The 21959-nt window shown below is 42.2% G+C and overlaps 2 protein-coding genes across 1 annotated transcript in view; one reads left to right on the top strand and one right to left on the bottom strand.

Annotated features, from left to right (window-relative positions):
• The window catches only part of LOC309693309 (hemicentin-2-like), a 1543010-nt gene that overhangs the window by 32403 nt on the left and 1488648 nt on the right, over nt 1-21959 (bottom strand).
• LOC309693926 (nuclear factor 7, ovary-like) overlaps nt 1-21959 on the top strand; it is a 318283-nt gene that overhangs the window by 60953 nt on the left and 235371 nt on the right. The window contains exon 2 of the mRNA XM_082513593.1: nt 4089-4280. Coding sequence (XP_082369719.1) covers nt 4089-4280 — 192 coding nt within the window. The remainder of the gene's footprint in view (nt 1-4088; nt 4281-21959) is intronic.

Genomic DNA, 21959 nt, shown 5'->3' with positions numbered 1-21959 from the left:
TTAATTTCTATGTTTGACTGTTAGCATTCATTTGCTTACTTGGAGGGTGTCAATGGAAAATTGTATTTAGTAGTCAGTATAATCTTTTAGTGATATAAGTTTGCATATGGTAGAATGCTGCATGTAATCATTTGTGTGTAGAAGTATATAGTTGGTGGCATATTGAAAGAATGTCTCATCCTAGGAGGTCTGTAACATTCTAGGGTGTTCACCCCACATCCTAGGAGCATGAGAGAGGTCGTACCTTGTCTTATTGTTTTATGGTAGGATTAACGTAGCTATGTCTGTTTTAGTCTAAGTGCCTTTTGGTTTGATGAACTGCTGGACTTTGAGACCAGCAGGTTTAGGGAAGATCTTATGGGGCCACACTCTGACCACCCCCCCCCCCCCCCCCCCCCCACACACACACACACACACACACACACACACAATGAAGTATAAAATAAAGACCGGGGCAGTTTCTCAGGCGCGAGTCTCTCAGTCCGGAGACTGCCCTTGCTTGCAAGAAATTCTGTGTGTTTCTCTTCTCTGAGTCTTTGCTGAAGAAGTATTTTAGAATATATTCCTTAACAGAGAGAACGATGCTCGTCACAGTTCTCTCCCTCATGCACGAGCAACACAAAGAGCTCTGGTGACTTGCGTCTTGTCTTTGCCATTGTAGTAGAATTGTCTTGGCGTTCCAGCAATAGGTCTGTGCTAGATGAACGTATCAGCAACCTTCAAACACGTGTGGAGAATTCATTATTTCTTTGACAGATTCTTTAGTAAATAACAGAAAAAAGAAAGTAAGAGAAAAATCACCTGCACAAGTGCCGAATGCCGAAATAGCCACATGCAATGGAGCAAATTATGGGTGTGTGTGGTTGGAGGATGTGTTCATGCGCACAAAGGGGGGGTGGAAATTTTTCTTGTAAAACAAAGGGGGGCCCAGCAAACAAAGTTTGGGAACCACTGGTTTAAACGATGTTAGCTCAGAAATATTAGCTTCTGTCATGACTGATGAAGTTACTGGTTAATAAAGTTTCCAGTAAAGTGTTTAATCGCAGCCACAGATTGACTCTAAATATCCAGTTTTTCTTTAGTGCATCTATAATAAATATGTGCAAGTTTCAGTGCTTCGTTTAAACTGTATGATACTTATACTGACCCAGGGTCAGTGTAAAATACAATCCTAGCTGTGTGAACAAAGCCTGGCTCCTTTAATCCTGCATGACAAACCTCAGGATGCAGGTTATTATTACTCTTTCCTGCTGGCACACCTGTCACACCTGAGAGTCAGCTAGAAACTTACAGTGACGTGGACATCATGCAAAGACTGCCAGACTCTGTAATACTGCAAATGATCAGTGACTCAGGTTAACAAAAAAGAAAGTAAGAGGAAATTTAATTCTATAAAACGTGAAAAATTCCACACACATGTAACTCACCACTGTGTGAAGATCACAGGGGAGAAATCGTTTCTCTGAGTCAGAGATGAGTGTCAGTAACACAGAAGTTGTCATGGTCCCCGCACCTCTCCAGCTGACAGCAGTCAGGCGCTTTGTTTTGTTTATTCTCCTCTCTCGCCTCTGCTCTCCCTTTCTCTCTCGTCCTCTCCCACTCTCTCTTTCTCCTGCCGGGGCGGAGCTCAGTGTGGGCTCCTGCTCCTGGCCCACGCACCTGGAGATGATCAGCACACCTGCCGCTGATTATGAGAATTGGAGTCCTACTTAAGATGGCGAGTCTGCTCTACTCGTCGCTGGATCGTTGAGCCGTCAGCGTCAGTCGTCCTGCACTCTGCAAAGTTTGTTCGTGAGTGCGTCTGAACCAGGAGACTAACTGTTTCTCTGTCTGTGTATAGATTTCCCCTGGACCTGTTTTCCTTGTGCACGGTGACTGAGCGTGAGCAAGAGTGATGGAGGAAAGAAGAGGAGCTGTGTGTGGTTGCGAGGGCTGTATGGAAATCTCCCCTCCCTGGACTCCTGCCCCTTTCACTCCCGGACCCTGGAACCCTTTTTCCCAGACACCTGTGTGTGTGTGTGTGTGTGTGTGTGTGTGTGTGTGTGTGTGTGTGTCACCGTGGAGAACACTGTAAATAAATTCACTTTTGATTTGAAGAAACTTGTGGTCTGCGCCTGAGTCCGCTCCACTAATCGTGACAGAAGTAAAACTCAGTGTCATGCAGTGACTTTTACACAACCAGATCAGATGAACCAGCTCACACTAAAACATTTTGCTGCACTCTTTACACTTATTTCTTTTCTTTCTGCTTTCTGAGATAAAAGCTCTTTATCAGTAACTTTTACAACTTCTGGCAGGTTAATGTCTGAACTTTGGAGTGAAACACACCCTTAGTTACAGGAAATAACACCACTGTCTGTAACTAAGTGAATCCACCTTAACACCACCTGTGTGTGTGTGACTGCATTACACTCCCACTGCTGGGAACCTGAACAAGAACCAGAACAAAGTCTAAAATAGAAGCTGACAAACAGCTGCACCACCGAGTGACACTTTATTTTATAAACTTCACAACAGGTTTCATGTTGTGACCTGTGGAGGTGAAAAGACACAAAACCTGTTTTACAGCTTTTGAGCTGCAGGCAGGATTGAAACACACCTTAGTTAAAAGTCAAACAGCAACATTTTCTCCTCCCCTCACGTCACTCAAATGTGACAAACCAGGAAACAGGAAGTTCTTCGTCCTCAGTAAAGAGAGACGCACAGACGATCAGACTGAGCTCAGACCAAACTAGCAGCTTCCTCTGAGTGAGTCCAGCTACAGGAGAGAAAAGTGGAAAACTCCAACACTGCTGCTTCAAGCTGCTGACGCTCCACACACTGAATGTGAGTTTGAGCAAAAACACGACTCAAAGGAAGTTTCAGTGAAGGTGGTAGAGGAGGGAGGGGAGCCAGGACTGACTGTACTTCCTGTCTGCTGTTTTCAGCTTCACTCACAGACTCAATGGCTTCCAGATCAGAGGAGGATCTCTGCTGTCCGGTCTGTCAGGAGGTCTTCAGAGATCCTGTTCTTCTGTCATGTAGCCACAGCTTCTGTAAAGACTGTCTGAATAGATGGTGGAGAGAGAGACCAACACACGAGTGTCCAGTTTGTAAGAGAAGATCTTCAAGGGAAGAACCACCTTTAAATCTGGCTTTAAGAAACCTGTGTGAGTCGTTCTTACAGGAGAGAGATCAGAGAGCTTCAGAGGCTCTCTGCAGTCTGCACTCTGAGAAACTCAAACTCTTCTGTCTGGACCATCAGCAGCCAGTGTGTGTCGTCTGCTGTGCCTCAGAAAAACACACCAATCACAGATTCAGACCCATCGATGAAGCTGCACAACAACACAAGAAGGAACTTCAGGAAACTCTGGAGACCTTAAAGAAGAAGTTAAAGGTTTGTGAAGAAGTTCAAGTGAAGTTTGATCAAACAGCAGAACACATTAAGGTCCAGGCCCGACACACAGAGAGGCAGATTAAGGAGCAGTTTAAGAAGCTTCACCAGTTTCTAGCAGAGGAAGAGGAGGCCAGGCTGGCTGCACTGAGGGAGGAAGAGGAGCAGAAGAGTGGGATGATGAAGGAGAAGATGGAGGCTCTGAGCAGAGAGATAGCAGCTCTTTCAGACACAGTCAGAGCCACAGAGGAGGAGCTGAGAGCTGAAGACGTCTCATTCCTGCACAACTACAAGGCTGCAGTGGAAAGAGTCCAGCGCTGCCCCCTGCTGGATGATCCACAGCTGCCCTCAGGAGCTCTGATAGACCAGGCCAAACACCTGGGCAACCTGACCTTCAACATCTGGAACAACATGAAGGACATGGTCTCCTACACTCCTCTCATTCTGGACCCAAACACTGCTCATCCAGAACTCATCCTGTCTGAAGATCTGACCAGTGTGAGAGAAGGAGGAGAGAAGCAGCAGCTTCCTGATAATCCAGAGAGGTTTGATTATTACGGCTCTGTCCTGGGCTCTGAGGGCTTTAACTCAGGGACTCACAGCTGGGATGTTGAAGTTGGAGACAGTACAGTGTGGGGACTGGGTGTGTTAGCAGAGTCTGTGCAGAGGAAGGGATACATAGAGTCTGGATTATGGAGAATACGGTTCTATAAAGGTAAATACTACACACTCTCACCATCAGCTCCTCTCACTATTCTCTCAGTACAGAAGAAGTTCCAGAGGATCAGAGTGAATCTGGACTGGAACAGAGGAAAGCTGTCGTTCTCTGATCCTGATACTAACACACACATACACACCTTCACACACACTTTCACTCACAGGATGTTTCCATACATATGGACTGTTGGTAAAGTGAAGGTGTGTCCGTTGAAGGTGTCAGTGTCAGTGCAGCAGATGAGTTGAGGATGATGATGTTTCTAATGTTGTTTCCTGTCAGTGAGTTGAAGCTGTTAAACTGCAGCTGTCCTCCTGCTGCCTCGTTGTTCCAAAGCTCTTTGTTTCTCTTTTAGTTTCACTCTTTCTTTCTGTTTCTGCTGTCCACCTTTTCACATGGAAAATCATTTCACTGTTTCTCACTGAATGACTCCCCAAACTAGATTTGAAATTCTATCAAGTTTCTAATCATTACAAGTGATTCATGTTTCTATTTGATGTGTAAATGGAGATGATTTAGTTTGCTGGGATATGGACTGACATGTGTTGAATGGGAGGAGCAGTTTGTTGTTGTCTTCTTGTCTGTTTATGACAACAATAAATATGTTGTTGAAACAATGATTCATGTTTAACTCCATATATGAAATGTTTCTGCTCTTTGAATTCTGTTTGATTAAAGACTTTCTTCATGACACAAATGAGATTTCAGTGTATTAATAGAACTAAATAAGCTCAGAGTTGAAAGGCTGGAGTATTATGTACGTGCTTCACTGTCAGGATCTTCAGGGGGATTCAAAGGGAAACATCAAACTGCTGTAATGAGATAAACTAGTTGGGCTGAACACACTTATCTGTAGTTTGTCTCCATCCAGGATCATCAGAATATAATGAACATGTGTGAAGAGCCACAAAATGCTGCTGCCCTCTCAGCATGATGAGCTCCAGCCTTTGTTAGCAGGACAACAGGAAACATGAGACAACTTTCAGAGACAGTAACCAACTGTGGCCACAAGATGGCAGCAGCTGATCTGAGATCCTTTATTGGACAGAAGGACTCTGCTCTGTGACGTCATCAGAGAGACGGCCTTCACTCTGATAGATCTGACGTCATGTCTGCACTGCGATGATGAAAGCTGATAAACACATTGTTATTGATCCATGAAATCACCTCTGTCCTCTCAAGTGTAGCTGTTTACAGAGCTGAAGAAGTCCTTCATCATCAAAACAGACAAACATGTATTTCCTGTATTAAGTGACGTCATCCTCACTCTGACCTCTTACATACATTCTGTTCAGTTTTCCTGCTGTAAGAAATAAACTGTGTGAAAATAGAAATGCAGGGAAACATCCATTAAGTGAACAAAGTCCAAAGAAATAAACTTGGACTGTTTTTTGAAGCCTAAATAAAATGTGAATAAACTTTATAGATACATTTGAAACCAGCTACTCTGTGACTTTACACACTCACACAGTAACAGAGCTGATTCCTGATTGGAGCAGCACAGAGTTAGACTTCTTTTCTGGCTGTGGATTGGTTCGTCAGGATTTCCTCCTTTACAGGTTTAAAAACAATCTCTGTTTTTACATTTTTTGACCTCCTTCTTGTGTCTAAAGGTGAAGCAGCACCAGCCTCCTCTGATCCTCATGTTGTAGCTCTGTGTGTCCAGCAGGGGGCAGAACACCTCCAAACTGTGCCAGCAGCTCTCACTGTGAGCTCAGACGTTTGTGGACACTCAGTTTGTTTGAACATAGTAAATAATCAGAGCTTCTCACACTGTTTATGAGGACACCACCTGCCCGAGGGTGTACTGTGTCAGAGAGGTGGTGTATGGTGCTGGGTGTAGTCTCTCTGCTGGTTCACAGTTTTTACTGAGGAGCTGTGTTCATGTCAGGAAGGTTTCATCTGATCACTGTGGTGCAGTTTGGTTTACTCTGTTTCTGAGTGTTTGTAGGATCAGTCTCTGCAGGTCACCTGATACCTGGCAGTGAAGTGTTTATGAATCAGCTCCGTCAGATTTAATCCAACAGAATAACATGTAAAACACTCCAGGGCTTTTACTCTGAAACTTTCTCCAGAGCTGTCTGGAGTTTTCTTACATTAAAATATTCTGGGATTACCAGACTGTCCACATCATGTGTCCTACCAAAACTTTCATCCACAAATATACCCTGACATTAAACCCAAATAGATCTGAGAGCGAGTCATTAGTATCAGTACTGTGTGTGTGTGTGTGTGTGTGTGTGTGTGTGTGTGTGTGTGTGTGTGAGAGAGAGAGAGAGATATTCAGGTAACTTACTGGGTTACTGCACATGCTCACACCTTTTCAGCACAACAGGTGCAGTTTGGTGTTTTACTGCCTCCTGCTGGAACAATGATGGCAGCTCTCAAGACTTTATTGGTTATTGTCATTTCGTGTTACACAGCCTGAAACGAAATACTGTTCCTCAGCAGCCTCTACAGTGCAATAACCAATATATTTTAAAAAGAATAAATACAGTTTAAAGGGAATAAGTTTAAAAAAGAGCAGCAAAAAAGGCATAAATAGCTTAAAATCTAAGTTCTAAAAAAACCTCCAGTTTTTATTAATATTTTATTATTTATCAAATTATTATAAACTAAAAATATTTTTTACGTGATAAACGACTTCAGTGCTTCGTCCATGACCTCCTGAAGGTAAAGGGCCCAAAGAGCCAATCAGCAGCTCTGAAACAGGAAATATGACTCATGGAGAAGTTCACAACAGTTTCAGCTGCCAGTTGTACTCATCACCATGGAGACGGTCTCCATGGTGGAGGCAGAGTGACAGTGTTGTAGATGCTGCATTTTGAAGCCTCAGTGTTTATGTTGTGCCCTTAAACAGGGGAAATAGTGAGGAGAGGTGAAAGAGCGGCACAGACACGCAGCTCTCACTCTCACTCGTCTGTATTGAGTGAAGGAGGAAGCGCGCGAACCCACCTACTGGAGCCCTGAGGCATTAACAATGGATCGACGCACAATCAACCCAGGCAAAACTTTCACTACTTATATCCCTCTATATTCCCACTGCATATTCTATTCGAAAACAGTCAAAGCAACAAATAAAACATTAATAAGGGCATGACATGAAATGTAAGGAACAGAGATGTACAACTTCAAAACTAATCAAATTTATGATCCACCACATTTATATTTTTGTTCACAGCCATGTACACATCAAACTCTCATCTTTCTGTCCAAAAACAAAACAAAAAGATTCCCTGTAAATTTGACCTTTTCCTTCAACTGTCCATTATAGCGTGGTCTTCCTACTTATCTTGACACAATACTCAGTCGCGTTGCCTGCTGCAAACTTAAAAGAAGTCTGACGAATGAAGTGACTGTGAGTGTGTCTGACGTCACGGTGTGTGTGAAAAGGTATCCAGCTGGGGCAGACATGATTCTGCAGGTCACCTGCCCAGTGGACAAAAAGAAATAAAATAGTTGTGTGGATGATATATGAATGATAATACGAAGAGCGTTTTGTGTCTCTCAGCCTGAAACAACTGTAATGCCACTTTCTGTTTTGGAGAAAGGACAGTTAAAAAAAGATGTGTGTTGTTTTAAGCAGTGATGAGAATAATGAAGATGTGATGAGAGAGCAACACAAAAGTATAAGTACAGGGTTGATGCTCTTTACAGGAAGGGTCAGAGCAGACTCTACCTGCTGAGGCGGCTGAGGTCATTTGGAGTCCAGGGAGCGCTTTTAAAGACCTTCTATGACTCTGTGGTGGCATCTGTCATTTTTCACAGTGTGGTATGTTGGAGCAGCAGTTTATCTCCCGCCCCATGCATGTAGATGTTGCTGAACTGCAGAGCTGCTTCAGTGACAGACTGCTGCATCCTCGATGCATGAAGGAGCGTTTCCGCAGGTCCTTCCTCCCTGCAGCTGTCAGACTGTACAATCTGAACTGCTCCCAACAAACACAGATGTTTACATCAGCGCTGTATCGTGCACTGTTTTATCAACCGATTCACACTACAACCAGGGTTGCCTCTTATCTGTATTTAATTTTATTTAATTTAACAACAGTATGGTACTCAGTTTTTGGTAACCATTGTCCTTCATGTAAATATGTAAGAATTGTGTATGTTTCTGTTCTGTGTCATGTGTACTGTTTGTTTGTATATGTGTTTTCTTGCTGCTGTTACACCCAAGTTTCCCCTTGTGGGACAATTAAATTGATATAACAACACTCGTGGTAAAGTTGTGGACTGGAAGAATACCTGACCAAGATTATCTTGCAATGTTTTGCAGCCGCCAGTCAAGCCGGTAGATAAATGTCTGTGATTGTCGCAGGTGGCTGTGTGGCTGGCAGGAGCTCTTTCCTATCAGTTTGTCCCCACCTTCACCTATGGTCACGAGCTTTGGGTAATAACCAAAAGAATCCGATTCTGGATATGAACTGCAACTCTCTTTACATTGGCCTTTCCTCCACCCTTCTCGTTAGATTGCAGACTGTCCAGAATGCGGCGGCACGCCTTTTGACAGGTAGCAGGAAGTTTTCTTCCATCACTCCTGTTCTTGCTGGCTTGCACTGGCTTCCAATTAAATACCGTATTCAATTTAAAATATTACTTTTCACCTACAAAACCATTAATAACTTTGCGCCGAGCTACCTCAATGAGCTTCTCAGGTTACACACTCCTGTCAGAGCACTTAGCTCTGCTACCCAAATTCTTCTGGAGCAACCTCGTTCTCGGCTGAAGTCTCGCAGTGACCGCGCGTTTGCTGTAGCTGCCCCGGTCTTATGGAACAACCTTCCTGTCGCTATCCGGGCGTCTGACTCTATGCCACTGTTTAAATCACGGCTTAAGACTTATTTCTTTAATCTTGCCTTTCCACCCAGTTAACACTTGTGTGCGCTGGTACATTTTTTATGCTTGTGAACTACTTTTATATCTTATGATGGTTTTTATAATTGATACGTGCCAGGTCCTTTCTCTTTTCCCTCCCATCTCCCTTTTCCTATTTTATTTTTGTCAAGCACCTTGGTATACCCTTGTTTTTTTAGTGTGCTTTATAAATAAAGTTTATTTATTTATTTATTATTTGTTGCTGTTTAAGTTTGTCAATTTCAGACCTCTGTCTCTGAAGTTCAACGTTCTGCATTTCCAGGTCTTTCAGTTTTGCGACATGGTCTGACAGAAAAGAACATAAATAAGTCAATATGAATTTTATTTATCTGCATCATTTGAATCTTTTCATTTTTAGTAGGTTAGATTATTGAATAAATAATGAATAAATAATAAAAATAAAAAGATTAATGAGAAACGTTAGTGATAGATTCATGAAGTGACATTGATATCTCTGTAACAGGGGCTCATATGAAGGTTTCCTCATGCTGTCATTTTTCTCACTACCTGACATCATACTCTACCTTTATTCTCTTGTTTTAAGGTCCTGATTTCCACTTTCTGTTCAGCCACTGAGGCAGTCAGCTCTCTGAGCACAGCATGGATTTCCTGTGGACAGGGTTGTTGGTTTGAAATCTGCTGGTCAAGAATTTCATTATCTGCCTCTGTCTGATTTGTGGAAACAGAGCAGACCAGAAGCAACAGCGAGAAAAACAGCGTGATCTCCATTCTGTCAGTGAAAACTCAACAGTATCTGTGTGTCATCTGCAAACCTGACTGACTTTTATATTACACAGTACAGAGGGGAGGTCACTGTAGCATTAGATTCAACCTTATTCTAGTGAATCAGTGACTAATGTAATCTTTATGACTTCAGATGCAGTACAAGGAGAAGAACAAGTGAGTATCAATGATTGTCAACTGATAGTAAAACATGAGCATGTGTGTTTCCACCAACTGACCAGAGCTTAGAGGACAAATATCAAAATGTGTGCTCAGATACAGATGTTTAAGCAGCTGTGAAAGAACATATCTGGAAGTTTTTGGCACTGAGGAAGTAATTGCCTTTGATTATGGAATTCCTCTAATAACTCAGAGCAAAAATACTCTAAGCGACAAAATGCATAAAGTAATCTTTACAACTTTTACAAGGTACAAGACTACAAAGAGATAAACAAGTGAATGTCAATGATTATCAGCCGTTCATAAAATTAATCAGCACGTGTTGTTTTAGAAAATCCAATGTGAATGTAGGAACCATGAAGGTCACTGACATGGTATAACTTGAAGATGAACTTCTACTCTTCATGTGTAACATGACACTTGGTTGACCATCCTTCCCACTCCAGTTCAATAAACCACAGCTGTCCTTTTTTGTTTCTTTCTTCTCTGACCACTTAGGTGAGAAAGCTAGTGTTCAATGCTTTTCAGAGAATGAATTAATCTCTGACCCTTCCACTCCAAGCACTCCTCCAGATGCAGTGAACAGTCTTATAAGCAATACAAGAGCATGCTGAAGAGTCTTGGTTGCTAAATACAGCAAAAGTATTCGGCCCCCTTGAACTTTTCCACATTTTGTCACATTACAGCCACAAACATGGATCAATTTTATTGGAATTCCACGTGAAAGACCAACACAAAGTGGTGACCACGTGAGAAGTGGAACGGAAATCATACATGATTCCAAACATTTTTTACAAATAACTGCAAAGTGGGGTGTGCGTAATTATTCAGCCCCCTTTGGTCTGAGTGCAGTCAGTTGCCCATAGACGTTGCCTGATGAGTGCTAATGACTAAATAGAGTGCACCTGTGTGTAATCTAATGTCAGTACAAATACAGCTGCTCTGTGACGGCCTCAGAGGTTGTCTAAGAGAATATTGGGAGCAACAACACCATGAAGTCCAAAGAACACACCAGACAGGTCAGGGATAAAGTTATTGAGAAATTTAAAGCAGGCGTAAGCTACAAAAAGATTTCCCAAGCCTTGAACATCCCACGGAGCACTGTTCAAGCCATCATTCAGAAATGGAAGGAGTACGGCACAACTGTAAACCTACCAAGACAAGGCCGTCCACCTAAACTCACAGGCCGAACAAGGAGAGCGCTGATCAGAAATGCAGCCAAGAGGCCCATGGTGACTCTGGACGAGCTGCAGAGATCTACAGCTCAGGTGGGGGAATCTGTCCATAGGACAACTATCAGTCGTGCACTGCACAAAGTTGGCCTTTATGGAAGAGTGGCAAGAAGAAAGCCCTTGTTAACAGCAAACCATAAGAAGTCCCGTTTGCAGTTTGCTACAAGCCATGTGGGGGACACAGCAAACATGTGGGGGACACAGCAAACATGTGGGGGACACAGCAAACATGTGGGGGACACAGCAAACATGTAGGGGACACAGCAAACATGTAGGGGACACAGCAAACATGTGGAAGAAGGTGCTCTGGTCAGATGAGACCAAAATGTAACTTTTTGGCCAAAATGCAAAACGCTATGTGTGGCGGAAAACTAACACTGCACCTCACTCTGAACACACCATCCCCACTGTCAGATATGGTGGTGGCAGCATCATGCTCTGGGGGTGCTTCTCTTCAGCAGGGACAGGAAGCTGGTCAGAGTTGATGGGAAGATGGACGGAGCCAAATAAAGGACAATCTTGGAAGAAAACCTCTTGGAGTCTGCAAAAGACTTGAGACTGGGGCGGAGGTTCACCTTCCAGCAGGACAACAATGGAATGGTTTAAAACAAAACATATCCATGTGTTAGAATGGCCCAGTCAAAGTCCAGATCTAAATCCAATCGAGAATCTGTGGCAAGATCTGAAAACTGCTGATCACAAACGCTGTCCATCTAATCTGACTGAGCTGGAGCTGTTTTGCAAAGAAGAATGGGCAAAGATTTCAGTCTGTAGATGTGCAAAGCTGGTAGAGACAGACCCTAAAAGACTGGCAGCGGTAATTGCAGCAAAAGGTGGTTCTACAAAGTATTGACTCAGGGGGCTGAATAATTATGCACACCCCACTTTGCAGTTATTTATTTGTAAAAAATGTTTGGAATCATGTATGATTTTCGTTCCACTTCTCACGTGTACACCACTTTGTGTTGGTCTTTCACGTGGAATTCCAATAAAATTCTGTCTGGACAATGTCATATCATGAGTAATAATTAAAAATAATCCATATACATAAAACAAACACATGCACACACACACAGTGACATTTTAGACCTTCAGAATACTGTATATACTTTGGGCATCTCGGTGCTGATCCAGAATCCTTACATTATTATTTATTACTAGAGCTACAATAATAAAGCAAAGAGGAGGGGGAAGTAATAAATATGAAATAATGTATTTATGATGATTCCATTTGTTTCACTATCCACTCTGTGCAGGGCAAAGCTTATTACATTTTTAAACTGTAGAGATACAATAATTTTACTGCTGTAAAATCCAAATTTTGTCTTATTTAAAATATAAATCTAATATAATCTGCTTCTTAATGTATGTTCTTTAAAATACAGTGTGGCGTGGGTGTGGTCTCTGGCCAGCTGCAGAGGAGGGGTGACGCAGTGAGCTCCCGGGGCGGTGCAGGGGCGGGGTGAACAGGTGTGCTGGGATCTGACAGTGATTGTGTCTCTTTATATGTTGGCAGTGACAGTCGGAGGAGGAGGGCGGACATGACAGCAGAGAGAGAGCGGGAGTGTCTGTGTCCCTGTACAAACGCACAGTATTAAATAAAAGTTCGGCTGTCGTCAAATTCGCTCCAGCTTATATTTCTTGGGTCCAACGTTACATACAGCTTGTGTTTTTTAATATATCATAATTATAATAATGCATAATTATGTGGACATGCATATTAGATCGTTTTTTAGTGGAATATAATCCCTCCAGAAAGGCAGGAAAAGCTATGTAACTTGCTTTAAAACTAAATATGTTCCCTAAAACGGTGACAGAGCTACAGACCCATGACAGCCTTACACAGGTAGCCAGCAGCTATGACCAGCACTACTTGTGCAGTTAATAAAAGGACAGGTAATGTTTGTCGCCCTGTTGCACACACAGCACGCTCATTTGTTTCAGTTCGTCAGTTGCAACAAGACAACTTACCAACGTGTACGTAATAAGCTAACACTCCTGTGTGCTACACACTACAGTGTACGCTGTACACCTACTTACTGGTTGTGTCGCATCAGTCTGTGTCTCTGAGTTAACTTGTGTTTCTCCTACAGCTCCGGACCGCTAAAAATGCGCGTGCTCTTTGTGAGCTCGTTCCCGGCTCGTAACCAGCGCGTTCTGCCGTCGAGGGCGATCATTGGTTAAATGTGATCATGTGACTGATGCAAGCCAGATCCTTTTATTTAGCAAAACTATGATTAATAGTTAAATATTATTGTTGAGGGGCACAGACAAGACTCCGCAAAAAAATTTTAAAAGTTGCCTCAACAAAAGGGCACTCTGGGCACCCATCAGGAAAGGGGCGGGTGCTCAAGCCCCTCCAGCCCCCCCCCCCCCTGCACGTGCCTGCTGTTACACCATCGTAGGTTATACAGGCACTGATCCAATAGGTGTTTTGGCAGCCATCTGCTGTGACTGGTTGGGGGTGACGGAAAAGAGACGAGGGCAGATGGCGACAGGATAAAAGACACACATCAGGAAGAGACAAAGTTTATTACTCCTACTGATTAAATATCACAAACAACAGCCAATACAAACTAAACAACAAGCTAACAGGGGTGCTGCAGTCTTGGAATAAAACTGCAGAGATGATCAGTCTATGAAACCAAAGGTGCGTTTTATATTGGGAGAAGTACCAAAAAATGTAAATAATGGGATATAAACTTGGCACTAGGACAAGCAAATGATTTTAAACTGGGCAGGAAAAATAAGATGCTTTTGAGTGGAGTCTCATGGGTCCCCCAAATATTTGTATCTTTACAAAAAATAATAATAACCAAAGCGCAAAAAAAGAGTAATATTTGGCATAATTAAAACTTGCCTACTAAGAATGACATAAAAATTACATAAAGTAGCACAAACACTTTAATATGCCACGGGTAAATTGAGCTGTGGCATTTTTCCTTTTTAAATCCGCCTTTTTTCTGAGCTAATTGAAAGCTGTTTAGAGATCCGTGGTTCTTTCACAGAAAATGATGCATTACTGTAAACTGAACACAATATAAAGTATTTAAAATGAGTTAAGCTTTACACATGTGCCGCAGTGACATTACTGCAGGTGTGATTCACTGACAATCACTTCCTCACTGAATGTTTCAGTGGTGCAGTTGCTCGGGCCTCTGAATCTCTGTTTTTTTGTATTTACCTGCTGCTGATGCTCCTCATGCTTACCTCTGGTCTTACCTTTGCTTCTTCCCCTCTGCTTGGATCTTCACCCATGTGCCTGTTGGACTGTCCTCTCCTCTGTAAACTCAGAGACCTCCTTGCCCTCCCCATTACACATTCTGGCTAAACTTGATAAAAAAAATACTGTAAACCAATGTGTCCTGCATTTGAGTCCAATTATCATGAACATAATTTCTCTCTTTTTAGTTAATAGATCAGATTGTGTGCTTTAACATGTTTCCTTTATTTGCCTTTTCTTTCTGTGGTCATGTTAAAAAGCAGAGTGTAGTATATTGTTAGAGAATTGAGCCTGTCCACAGTAAAATAGTCACTTCTTTAAACTTAGTCCAAAATGGTGAGAAGAACCTTAACCTCACCTCAGAGTCTGACCTTAAACAACATTCAGTGTTCTGTTCTTCTTTCTGCTTTGTCCTCTCTTGTTTTCATCCATGTTTCTAGAGTTACATTTATTTATACTTTGTGTCGGCTCAGTGATTTATTTTTCTGTCTGCAGGTAGAAAAATCATTGACGTTTGCAGATGACACAGATGCTGTTATGTTTTCAGTGACTGAATGGAGATCATTGCAGTTTTCTTTGTTCTTTTTCCACAGATCAGACCACGAGCAGACTGCACTCCAACAACCCCGTCCACACTACATTTGACTGGTACTCACACTGCCCTTGAACATAAACTAAACAACATGTTGATTCCACCATGTTAGAAGATTTATAGAACTATCATATCATCCCCTTTATGCCTCCGTACTTAAGTAAGTACTTAAGTAAGTAAGTACTCATTCACCCCTCTTTCTGTCATGGTATAAAAAGCTCAGGTTTGCACAGACACACATACTACGTCTGAAAAGAAGATCCAAGGTAAAGTGTTGGGTCGGGTAGTGAGACTATGCTTAATGGTAATTTGTGACATGACAATATTGCTGTAATTTCCAGAGAAATTGATGGCGGAAGGAAGAAGATCTTGCACAGTTCATTTTGCACTTGCATTAGAGCATGAAGCAAAGGTGGAGAGTCAGAAGACTGAAACTGACCAGTTGAAACAACAGCAGTTTTTTTTAATCATACGCACTGGACTCTAAACTAAAAAGTGATTATTAAATGTGAAAAAATGTAAAATTGCTGTACTGCATGGTAATTGGTTTGTTTCAGTGTCATGGATATATATATATATATATATATATATATATATATATATATATATATATATATATATATATATATTAGGGGTGCAACGATACACAAAATTCACGGTTCGGTTCGGTTTGATACTTTGGTGTCACGGTTCGATATTTTTTCGATACAAAAAAATGTTCATGCATTTTTAATTTGTCATTTATTAAAATTATAAATATATATTTTAACTTAAAAGTACAGTTTTTAAATTTAACCCTAACCCTTGTGCGTGTTTTTTATTTTGACAGCGAATGCGCACCTGCGGACCACTTATGTGCAGCCCTGGTTATTTAGCTCGTCATATTGCAGCCACAGAAATTATTTTGTCCATGAAACCATAAAGCCGCACTTTCTTTTTGCCTTATAGTCTGATTTGTCATAACTTCTCCGTTTTGCGGTAAGCTTTTCTTTGGCTGTCACTTCTTCACCCTGACCTGTCTTATTTGGCTCAGCAGAACTGAAATATAAATCCTGCTGCTTTTACACACGCACTCACATAAGCTCAGCGATTCTCTGCGCGATCAACCTCTCACATGTTTAAGCTGCGGGAGATTTCACTTGTCATGTTTGCATAGTAAGCTAACGATTAATAAGACGATGTCAGAGGAATTGGTGCACAAATTATCATCACTCACAGATCAGTGCTGTCGCTCTCTATACACAGTTCGCACGATTGCAAAGTGAAAGCAAAAAAACAAGCGCAAATTCAAACGCGACTTCAATATGTCACATATTGACAGTGGCTCACCGATGCCAATGACATAATTACCCAGCTACATTTCTGAAAGAATGCAAAAGCATTGACATATATTTTTCCTACAATAGCCCGACGGGCAGGGAAGAGATAGATTTTGGTAGCCCGACTGAAAAAATCGCTAGCTCCGGGACGTCGGGCTAGCGATATTGCAAGCCCTGTATCTGATTGAGGAATCACTCATCTTTGGAAAAGAGAGTTTATTACAGAGAAATGGCTCTTTCCAAAATAAAAGCTATACTATCCGCTTCTTCTGGGCTATATTCTCAGCAGCATAAGGAGAATCATGTGCTAACAGCTGTCTAAATGACTCGGCTAAAGTTAGTAGCATGCTTGCTTTTTTTTGTCTGCTTCCACTTGTCTTTGCACTAGGATGATGTCGGCGTAAATGTGCAGTCATATTCGTTGTGTTCCCACTAGTGCTTTCAGGTTAATCTCGTTGAAATGACCTTAACGCCACAACACGGCAAATCTCCGTTAACGAGCTACCGCCGATCGCCCCGTGCATGGGGCTAGACGGCCAACACGTTAACGAGCTAACTGCGCTAACACACTAGTTCCCATCCATGTAATTGAGCATTGCATGGCACATCCAACATACTGTTTTACTTTAGTCCATGACTCGCTTACCTTCAGGGTCATACGTCACATGAAAACCAAAATAATTCCAAACGCCAGATCTGAATGAGGTTCAATTTGCCTGTTGCAAGTAGAGCTTAACTTCTGTCTCGCTAGCTTGCCCTGCGCTCTTCCTTCTGACGATGCTGTCTGTGTTGAGCGCTCAGTGGATCTGCGCTCGACAGTGCAGCCTAGGCGGAGTAGTCGAACACAGATTCACTGAGCGCTCAACACAGACAGCATCGTCAGAAGGAAAATTGATAAAATAAATTACAAATGTTGTATTGTTCGATACATATGCGTACCGAACCGAAAGCACTGTATCGAACGGTTCAATATCGATACGAATATCGTTGCACCCCTAATATATATATATATTAGGGGTGCAACGATACACAAAATTCACGGTTCGGTTCGATACTTTGGTGTCACGGTTCGATATTTTTTCGATACAAAAAAATGTTCATGCCTTTTTAATTTGTCATTTATTAAAATTATAAATATATATTTTAACTCAAACGTGCAGTTTTTAGATTTAATGTTGCTGAAACAACAAAGGAATAAAATAAATCTATCTGATCAAGAAATCACTCATCTTTGGAAAAGAGAGTTTATTACAGAGAAATGGCTCTTTCCAAAATAAAAGCTATACTATACGCTTCTTCTGGGCTATATTCTCAGCAGCATATTAAACATATCAGGTCCCCATAAGGAGAATCATGTGCTAACGGCTGTCTAAATGACTCGGGTAAAGTTTGTAGCATGCGTGCTTGTTGTTTTTGTCTGCTTCCACTTGTCTTTGCACTAGGATGATGTCGGCGTCAATGTGCAGTCATATTCGTTGTGTTCTCACTAGTGCTGTCAGCGTTAATCTCGTTGAAATGACGTTAACGCCACAACACGGCAAATCTCCGTTAACGAGCTACAGCGGATCGCCCCGTGCGTGGGGCTGGACGGCGTCAACACGTTAACAAGCAAACTGCGCTTCACCTCTTCAGTTCTGAAAGCTGATGGAGAGTCTCGGGTGTTTAACTCCCAGTGAGGTTGTGATGCTGGCGGAGGTCCTGAGAGTGGATGACCCACCCTGCTGTCAACTGAGTTACTGAGGTCACATGGGTCAATGTGTGAGGGGGGGGAATGGCCCGGAAGTGATCCCAGGACTATGTTATAGGTAGCCAACACTTTTTCCATGTTTGAACTTAATGTGACCACTAGAGGGAGGTATGTGCCTCTTAGTGCCATAAGCCAGCTGTGCAGCAGGCAGGTTGTTTGGCTTCATTTTTGCACAATGGGAGGAGGCGCTGTCGCGTCGTCCATGTTTTCTACAGTCATTGATTTGGACACAGCCAATGTGTTTAGTTTTACTCTTCCCCATGTGATGTCATTATGTCCATTTGTGTCAGCTTTTTTCCCAGGTGCCTCCACTTCCCCATCACCTCATATGTGTATGTAAGTCTTCTGTCTCCCTTTGTTCATTGTTGCTTCGTCTGTGTTCCCACCCCCATGTCCTCATAGTCACAGAGTCATAGTGTGTGTCATAGTGCCCTCATATTATCACAGTATGTCATAGTTGTTCATAGGTTTCTTAGTTCTCCTGTCACCAGCCAAATAAAGGCTCGCTTTTGGTTTCAAGTTCCATCTCTCTGCCTATGTCTGTTCGTGGGTCGTCTACATACACTCCACAACCGAGACAGGAGAGGAACCTGATAACAGCTGAACGTTCTTTTGTTCACACGGAAAATAGGTGTGAAAGGCAAAATTATAAATTGTTTCTAAAAATAATTAAATAAAGCTGTTTTATTAAATGAATATATACATAATGCAAATGTGCTCATAAATGAGTTGACTCTGTGTTTTCAGAGTTAACAGATTCATTCAGCGATATTGTCTGGATCTGAAATATTGCAGGTACACGCAGAGTGCAGAGGATTTTTACACATACACTGATAATTGTTTTCTATAAGTCTCTGGGTCAGGAAGTCCAAACATGACGTCCTGAACTGGGCCTTAGAATAAGCTGAAGGATAACATTAGATAATCAAGGCAGGATGTGTTTTTGTGTCCATGTGTTTCTGATTCCAGGAGGAGCAGATACCAGGTGAGGTCGGATGTGGACGGGGAGGATTCGCAGCAGACTGCCACGTTGGATTTGGGAGAAGATAATAATATTTTGTCATTGTCAAAGTATAAAAGCTGTACAGCCCATTTCAGGGTTAGGGTTGGGGTCAAAGTGAAACTAGAAATATTTAGAATCACAATGAGTTCAAAGCGTGAGGAGGTCTGATGTTCCAACAGTGTTCAGGATGAGAATTATTACCTGCAATGCTCCAGTTTGACCTCATGGTGGCAGTGCCGTCTCACTGTTATAATGGCTACACTCAGACTACAGGAGAGAACAAGAGGCTGTACTAAAACTCTGATGTTTTATCGTGTGTTTATGACATCATGCTGACGTCAGCCTGATAATACCTGTTGATTCAACTAAACAGCCAAGGTTTCCAAGGTTCTTAAATGAACCACAAACTACAGGGTAAGAGTGAGCTGCTGAAAGTCAGATCTGTTCTTCAAAGCAGACTTTCAGCTTTATTACAAACTAAGAGTCGGATCAGCACAAATACTGACACAGAGATGGCTGCTGGCACTGCGCTGCTCTGCTGCACTTTGCTGTTTGTCCTTGTCTTCGTCTCTGCAGGTGAGATTGAACTAAACTGAGGTTCTCTCTGAGATAACAAGAAGTACAGGAGGATTATTTTCATCTGGATTCAGTTTGTCTGTGTGTGAAGGAGACACCAGGCTGGGTGGACACGTAACATCTGTAATCCAGCTGTGACAGACAAAGAAGTGTAATGTGTGTGTCAGTGTGGTGTGTTGTAGTGTCAGGAGTCAGGATGCAGCTACAAAGCTTCTTGTTCAGTGTATACAAACAGCTGTAGCTCCATAAAGGCAGCATGCAGAGACTCACAGTGTCTTATAATGAGAGGCTGCTTTCTCTCACACATTATGTTCACTTATTATCAGCACATGTTGTTGTTCTGTGGAAGCTAACATCTTGTAGTTTCTGACACTTTGCATGTTTAGCATGAGGCTAAAATTCCCCCTCAGTGGGTCACTGGTGACCTGCTGGATGTTCAGAGGTTCATTAAATCCAACATGACTAAAAACTCAAATGTCAAAGTGTTGTTTCCTCTTTCAGAGCAGAAAACCATCACAGCTGAGTCTGGACAGGACGTCACTCTGACATGTCGAGCTCCAAACAACAACATTAGAGTAATAAAGTGGGAGAGATTTGACCTGGGAGATGATTATGTGCTTTTGTACCAGGATGGTCTCCCTGATTCAACACACCAGCATCCATCTTTTAAGAACCGGGTGGATCTGCAGGACAGACAGATGAAGGATGGAGACGTGTCTTTGATTCTGAAGGATGTGACAGTTCATGACGCTGGAGCATACGAGTGTCGTTTCTTCATGGAAGAAACTCGCTCATGGAAGTCCATCAGCAGCCTCAACCTGATTGTTACAGGTGAGTGAGTAGAGTTGAGTGTGTGTGTGATCAGAGGTGAAGCTGCTTCCTGGTTGTTGATGTTTGTTTGTTGTATGGATGAGCTGGTGGATGTCAGAGGTAGACAGATGTTTCTCCAGCTGTTGTCTTTGTGGCTGGTAGTCTAGAGTTGTAGAGCAGCATTGTTTGGTTAGAGCAGAAACAAAGACATTTATGAATCCGTCTCTTCTTCTCTTGCTCTCTAACTCGTCTGTAAACATGTGTGGGGAAACTCAATGATAAAGCCTACAGCTGGAGGGGGAGGGGAGGGGTGAAGCTGGTGGTGAGTCTGTGAAAGTGAATCACAGTCAACTACAGCCCCTTAAATTGCCTTATTACACAATGCTGAGAAAGCATTCGAACGGGTGGAGTGGGATTATCTGTTTTATACTCTAAATAAATTTGGATTTGGCCCTAATTTCATTTCATGGATTCAGTTACTTGACTCCTCACCTATGGCACGTGTTAGAACAAATTTGTTATTCTCTTCTTATTTCCCACTTGTCCGTGGTACGAGACAAGGATGTCCCTTATCCCCTCTCCTTTTGCGTTATCAATTGAACCATTGGCGATTAAAGCCAAGCTGACAGCTGACAGTTGCATTAAGGGCATCTTCAGAGCTGACCAGGAGCACAAAATATCCGTATATGCTGACGATCTCCTGCTGTATATGTCAGAGCCTTTATAACACTGAATAAGCATATCCCTGCATTTATTTGGAACGGCAAAAGTCCATGAATTCGTAAAGATTTCATGCAGAGGACTAGGCCAATGGGTGGATTAGCCTTGCCAATTTTTCAGTCTTATTATTGGGCAGCAAATATTCGAAATATGCTGGATCAGTAATTTTACCACAGAGACTCCAGCTTGGCTCCAAATTGACTCATCCAATTGTGGCAAAATGTGCCTATCAGCTTTGTTGAGTTCAGCTCTCCCATTAGAACTGTACACCTATAAATGTAACCCTTTGTTGTATGACTCGCTCAGAATCTGGGTGCAATGTAAGGTTTGGGTTACACTATCAGCTCAAATCATATGTTCCCACCCTCAATGATGGATTCTGCCTTTAAAATATGGGAAGGTAATGGACTTAGAAATATCAAAGACCTTTTTGCAGATGGAATTTTTCTCATTCACGCAGCTCCTGAAGCAGTTTAATGTTCCTCGCAAACATTTTTTCCGCTATTTACAAGTTCACCACTTTGTAAAGAGTCGATTTCCTTCATTTCCAGAAGTACCTGAGGAAACTTCTTTGGATAAAATTATTAATATAAACACTCATAAGAGAGGGGCGATTAAAGAAATGTATGCTATATTATTAGATCTTCAATCTCCTTCTCTCTCCATCCTTAAAGCTCAGTGGGAGAAAGACCTTGGGATGACTTTAACAGATGAGCTCTATGTTTTCTCCATAGGGTACACTCTTCTTCTATATGTGCCAGACATGGGCTGACCCCCTGTGTAACAGATGTAAAGCAGAAACAGGTTCACTCCTTCATAGTTTTTGGACATGGCCCAATCTTCATAACTATTGGGTGTCTACCCATATGGAAAA

Source organism: Aulonocara stuartgranti, assembly GCF_965226115.1.
Source record: "Aulonocara stuartgranti genome assembly, chromosome: 3".
NCBI lineage: Eukaryota > Metazoa > Chordata > Actinopteri > Cichliformes > Cichlidae > Aulonocara > Aulonocara stuartgranti.
The sequence above is the reverse complement of the archived record's forward strand: the minus strand, read 5'-3'. Positions and strand labels throughout refer to the sequence as shown.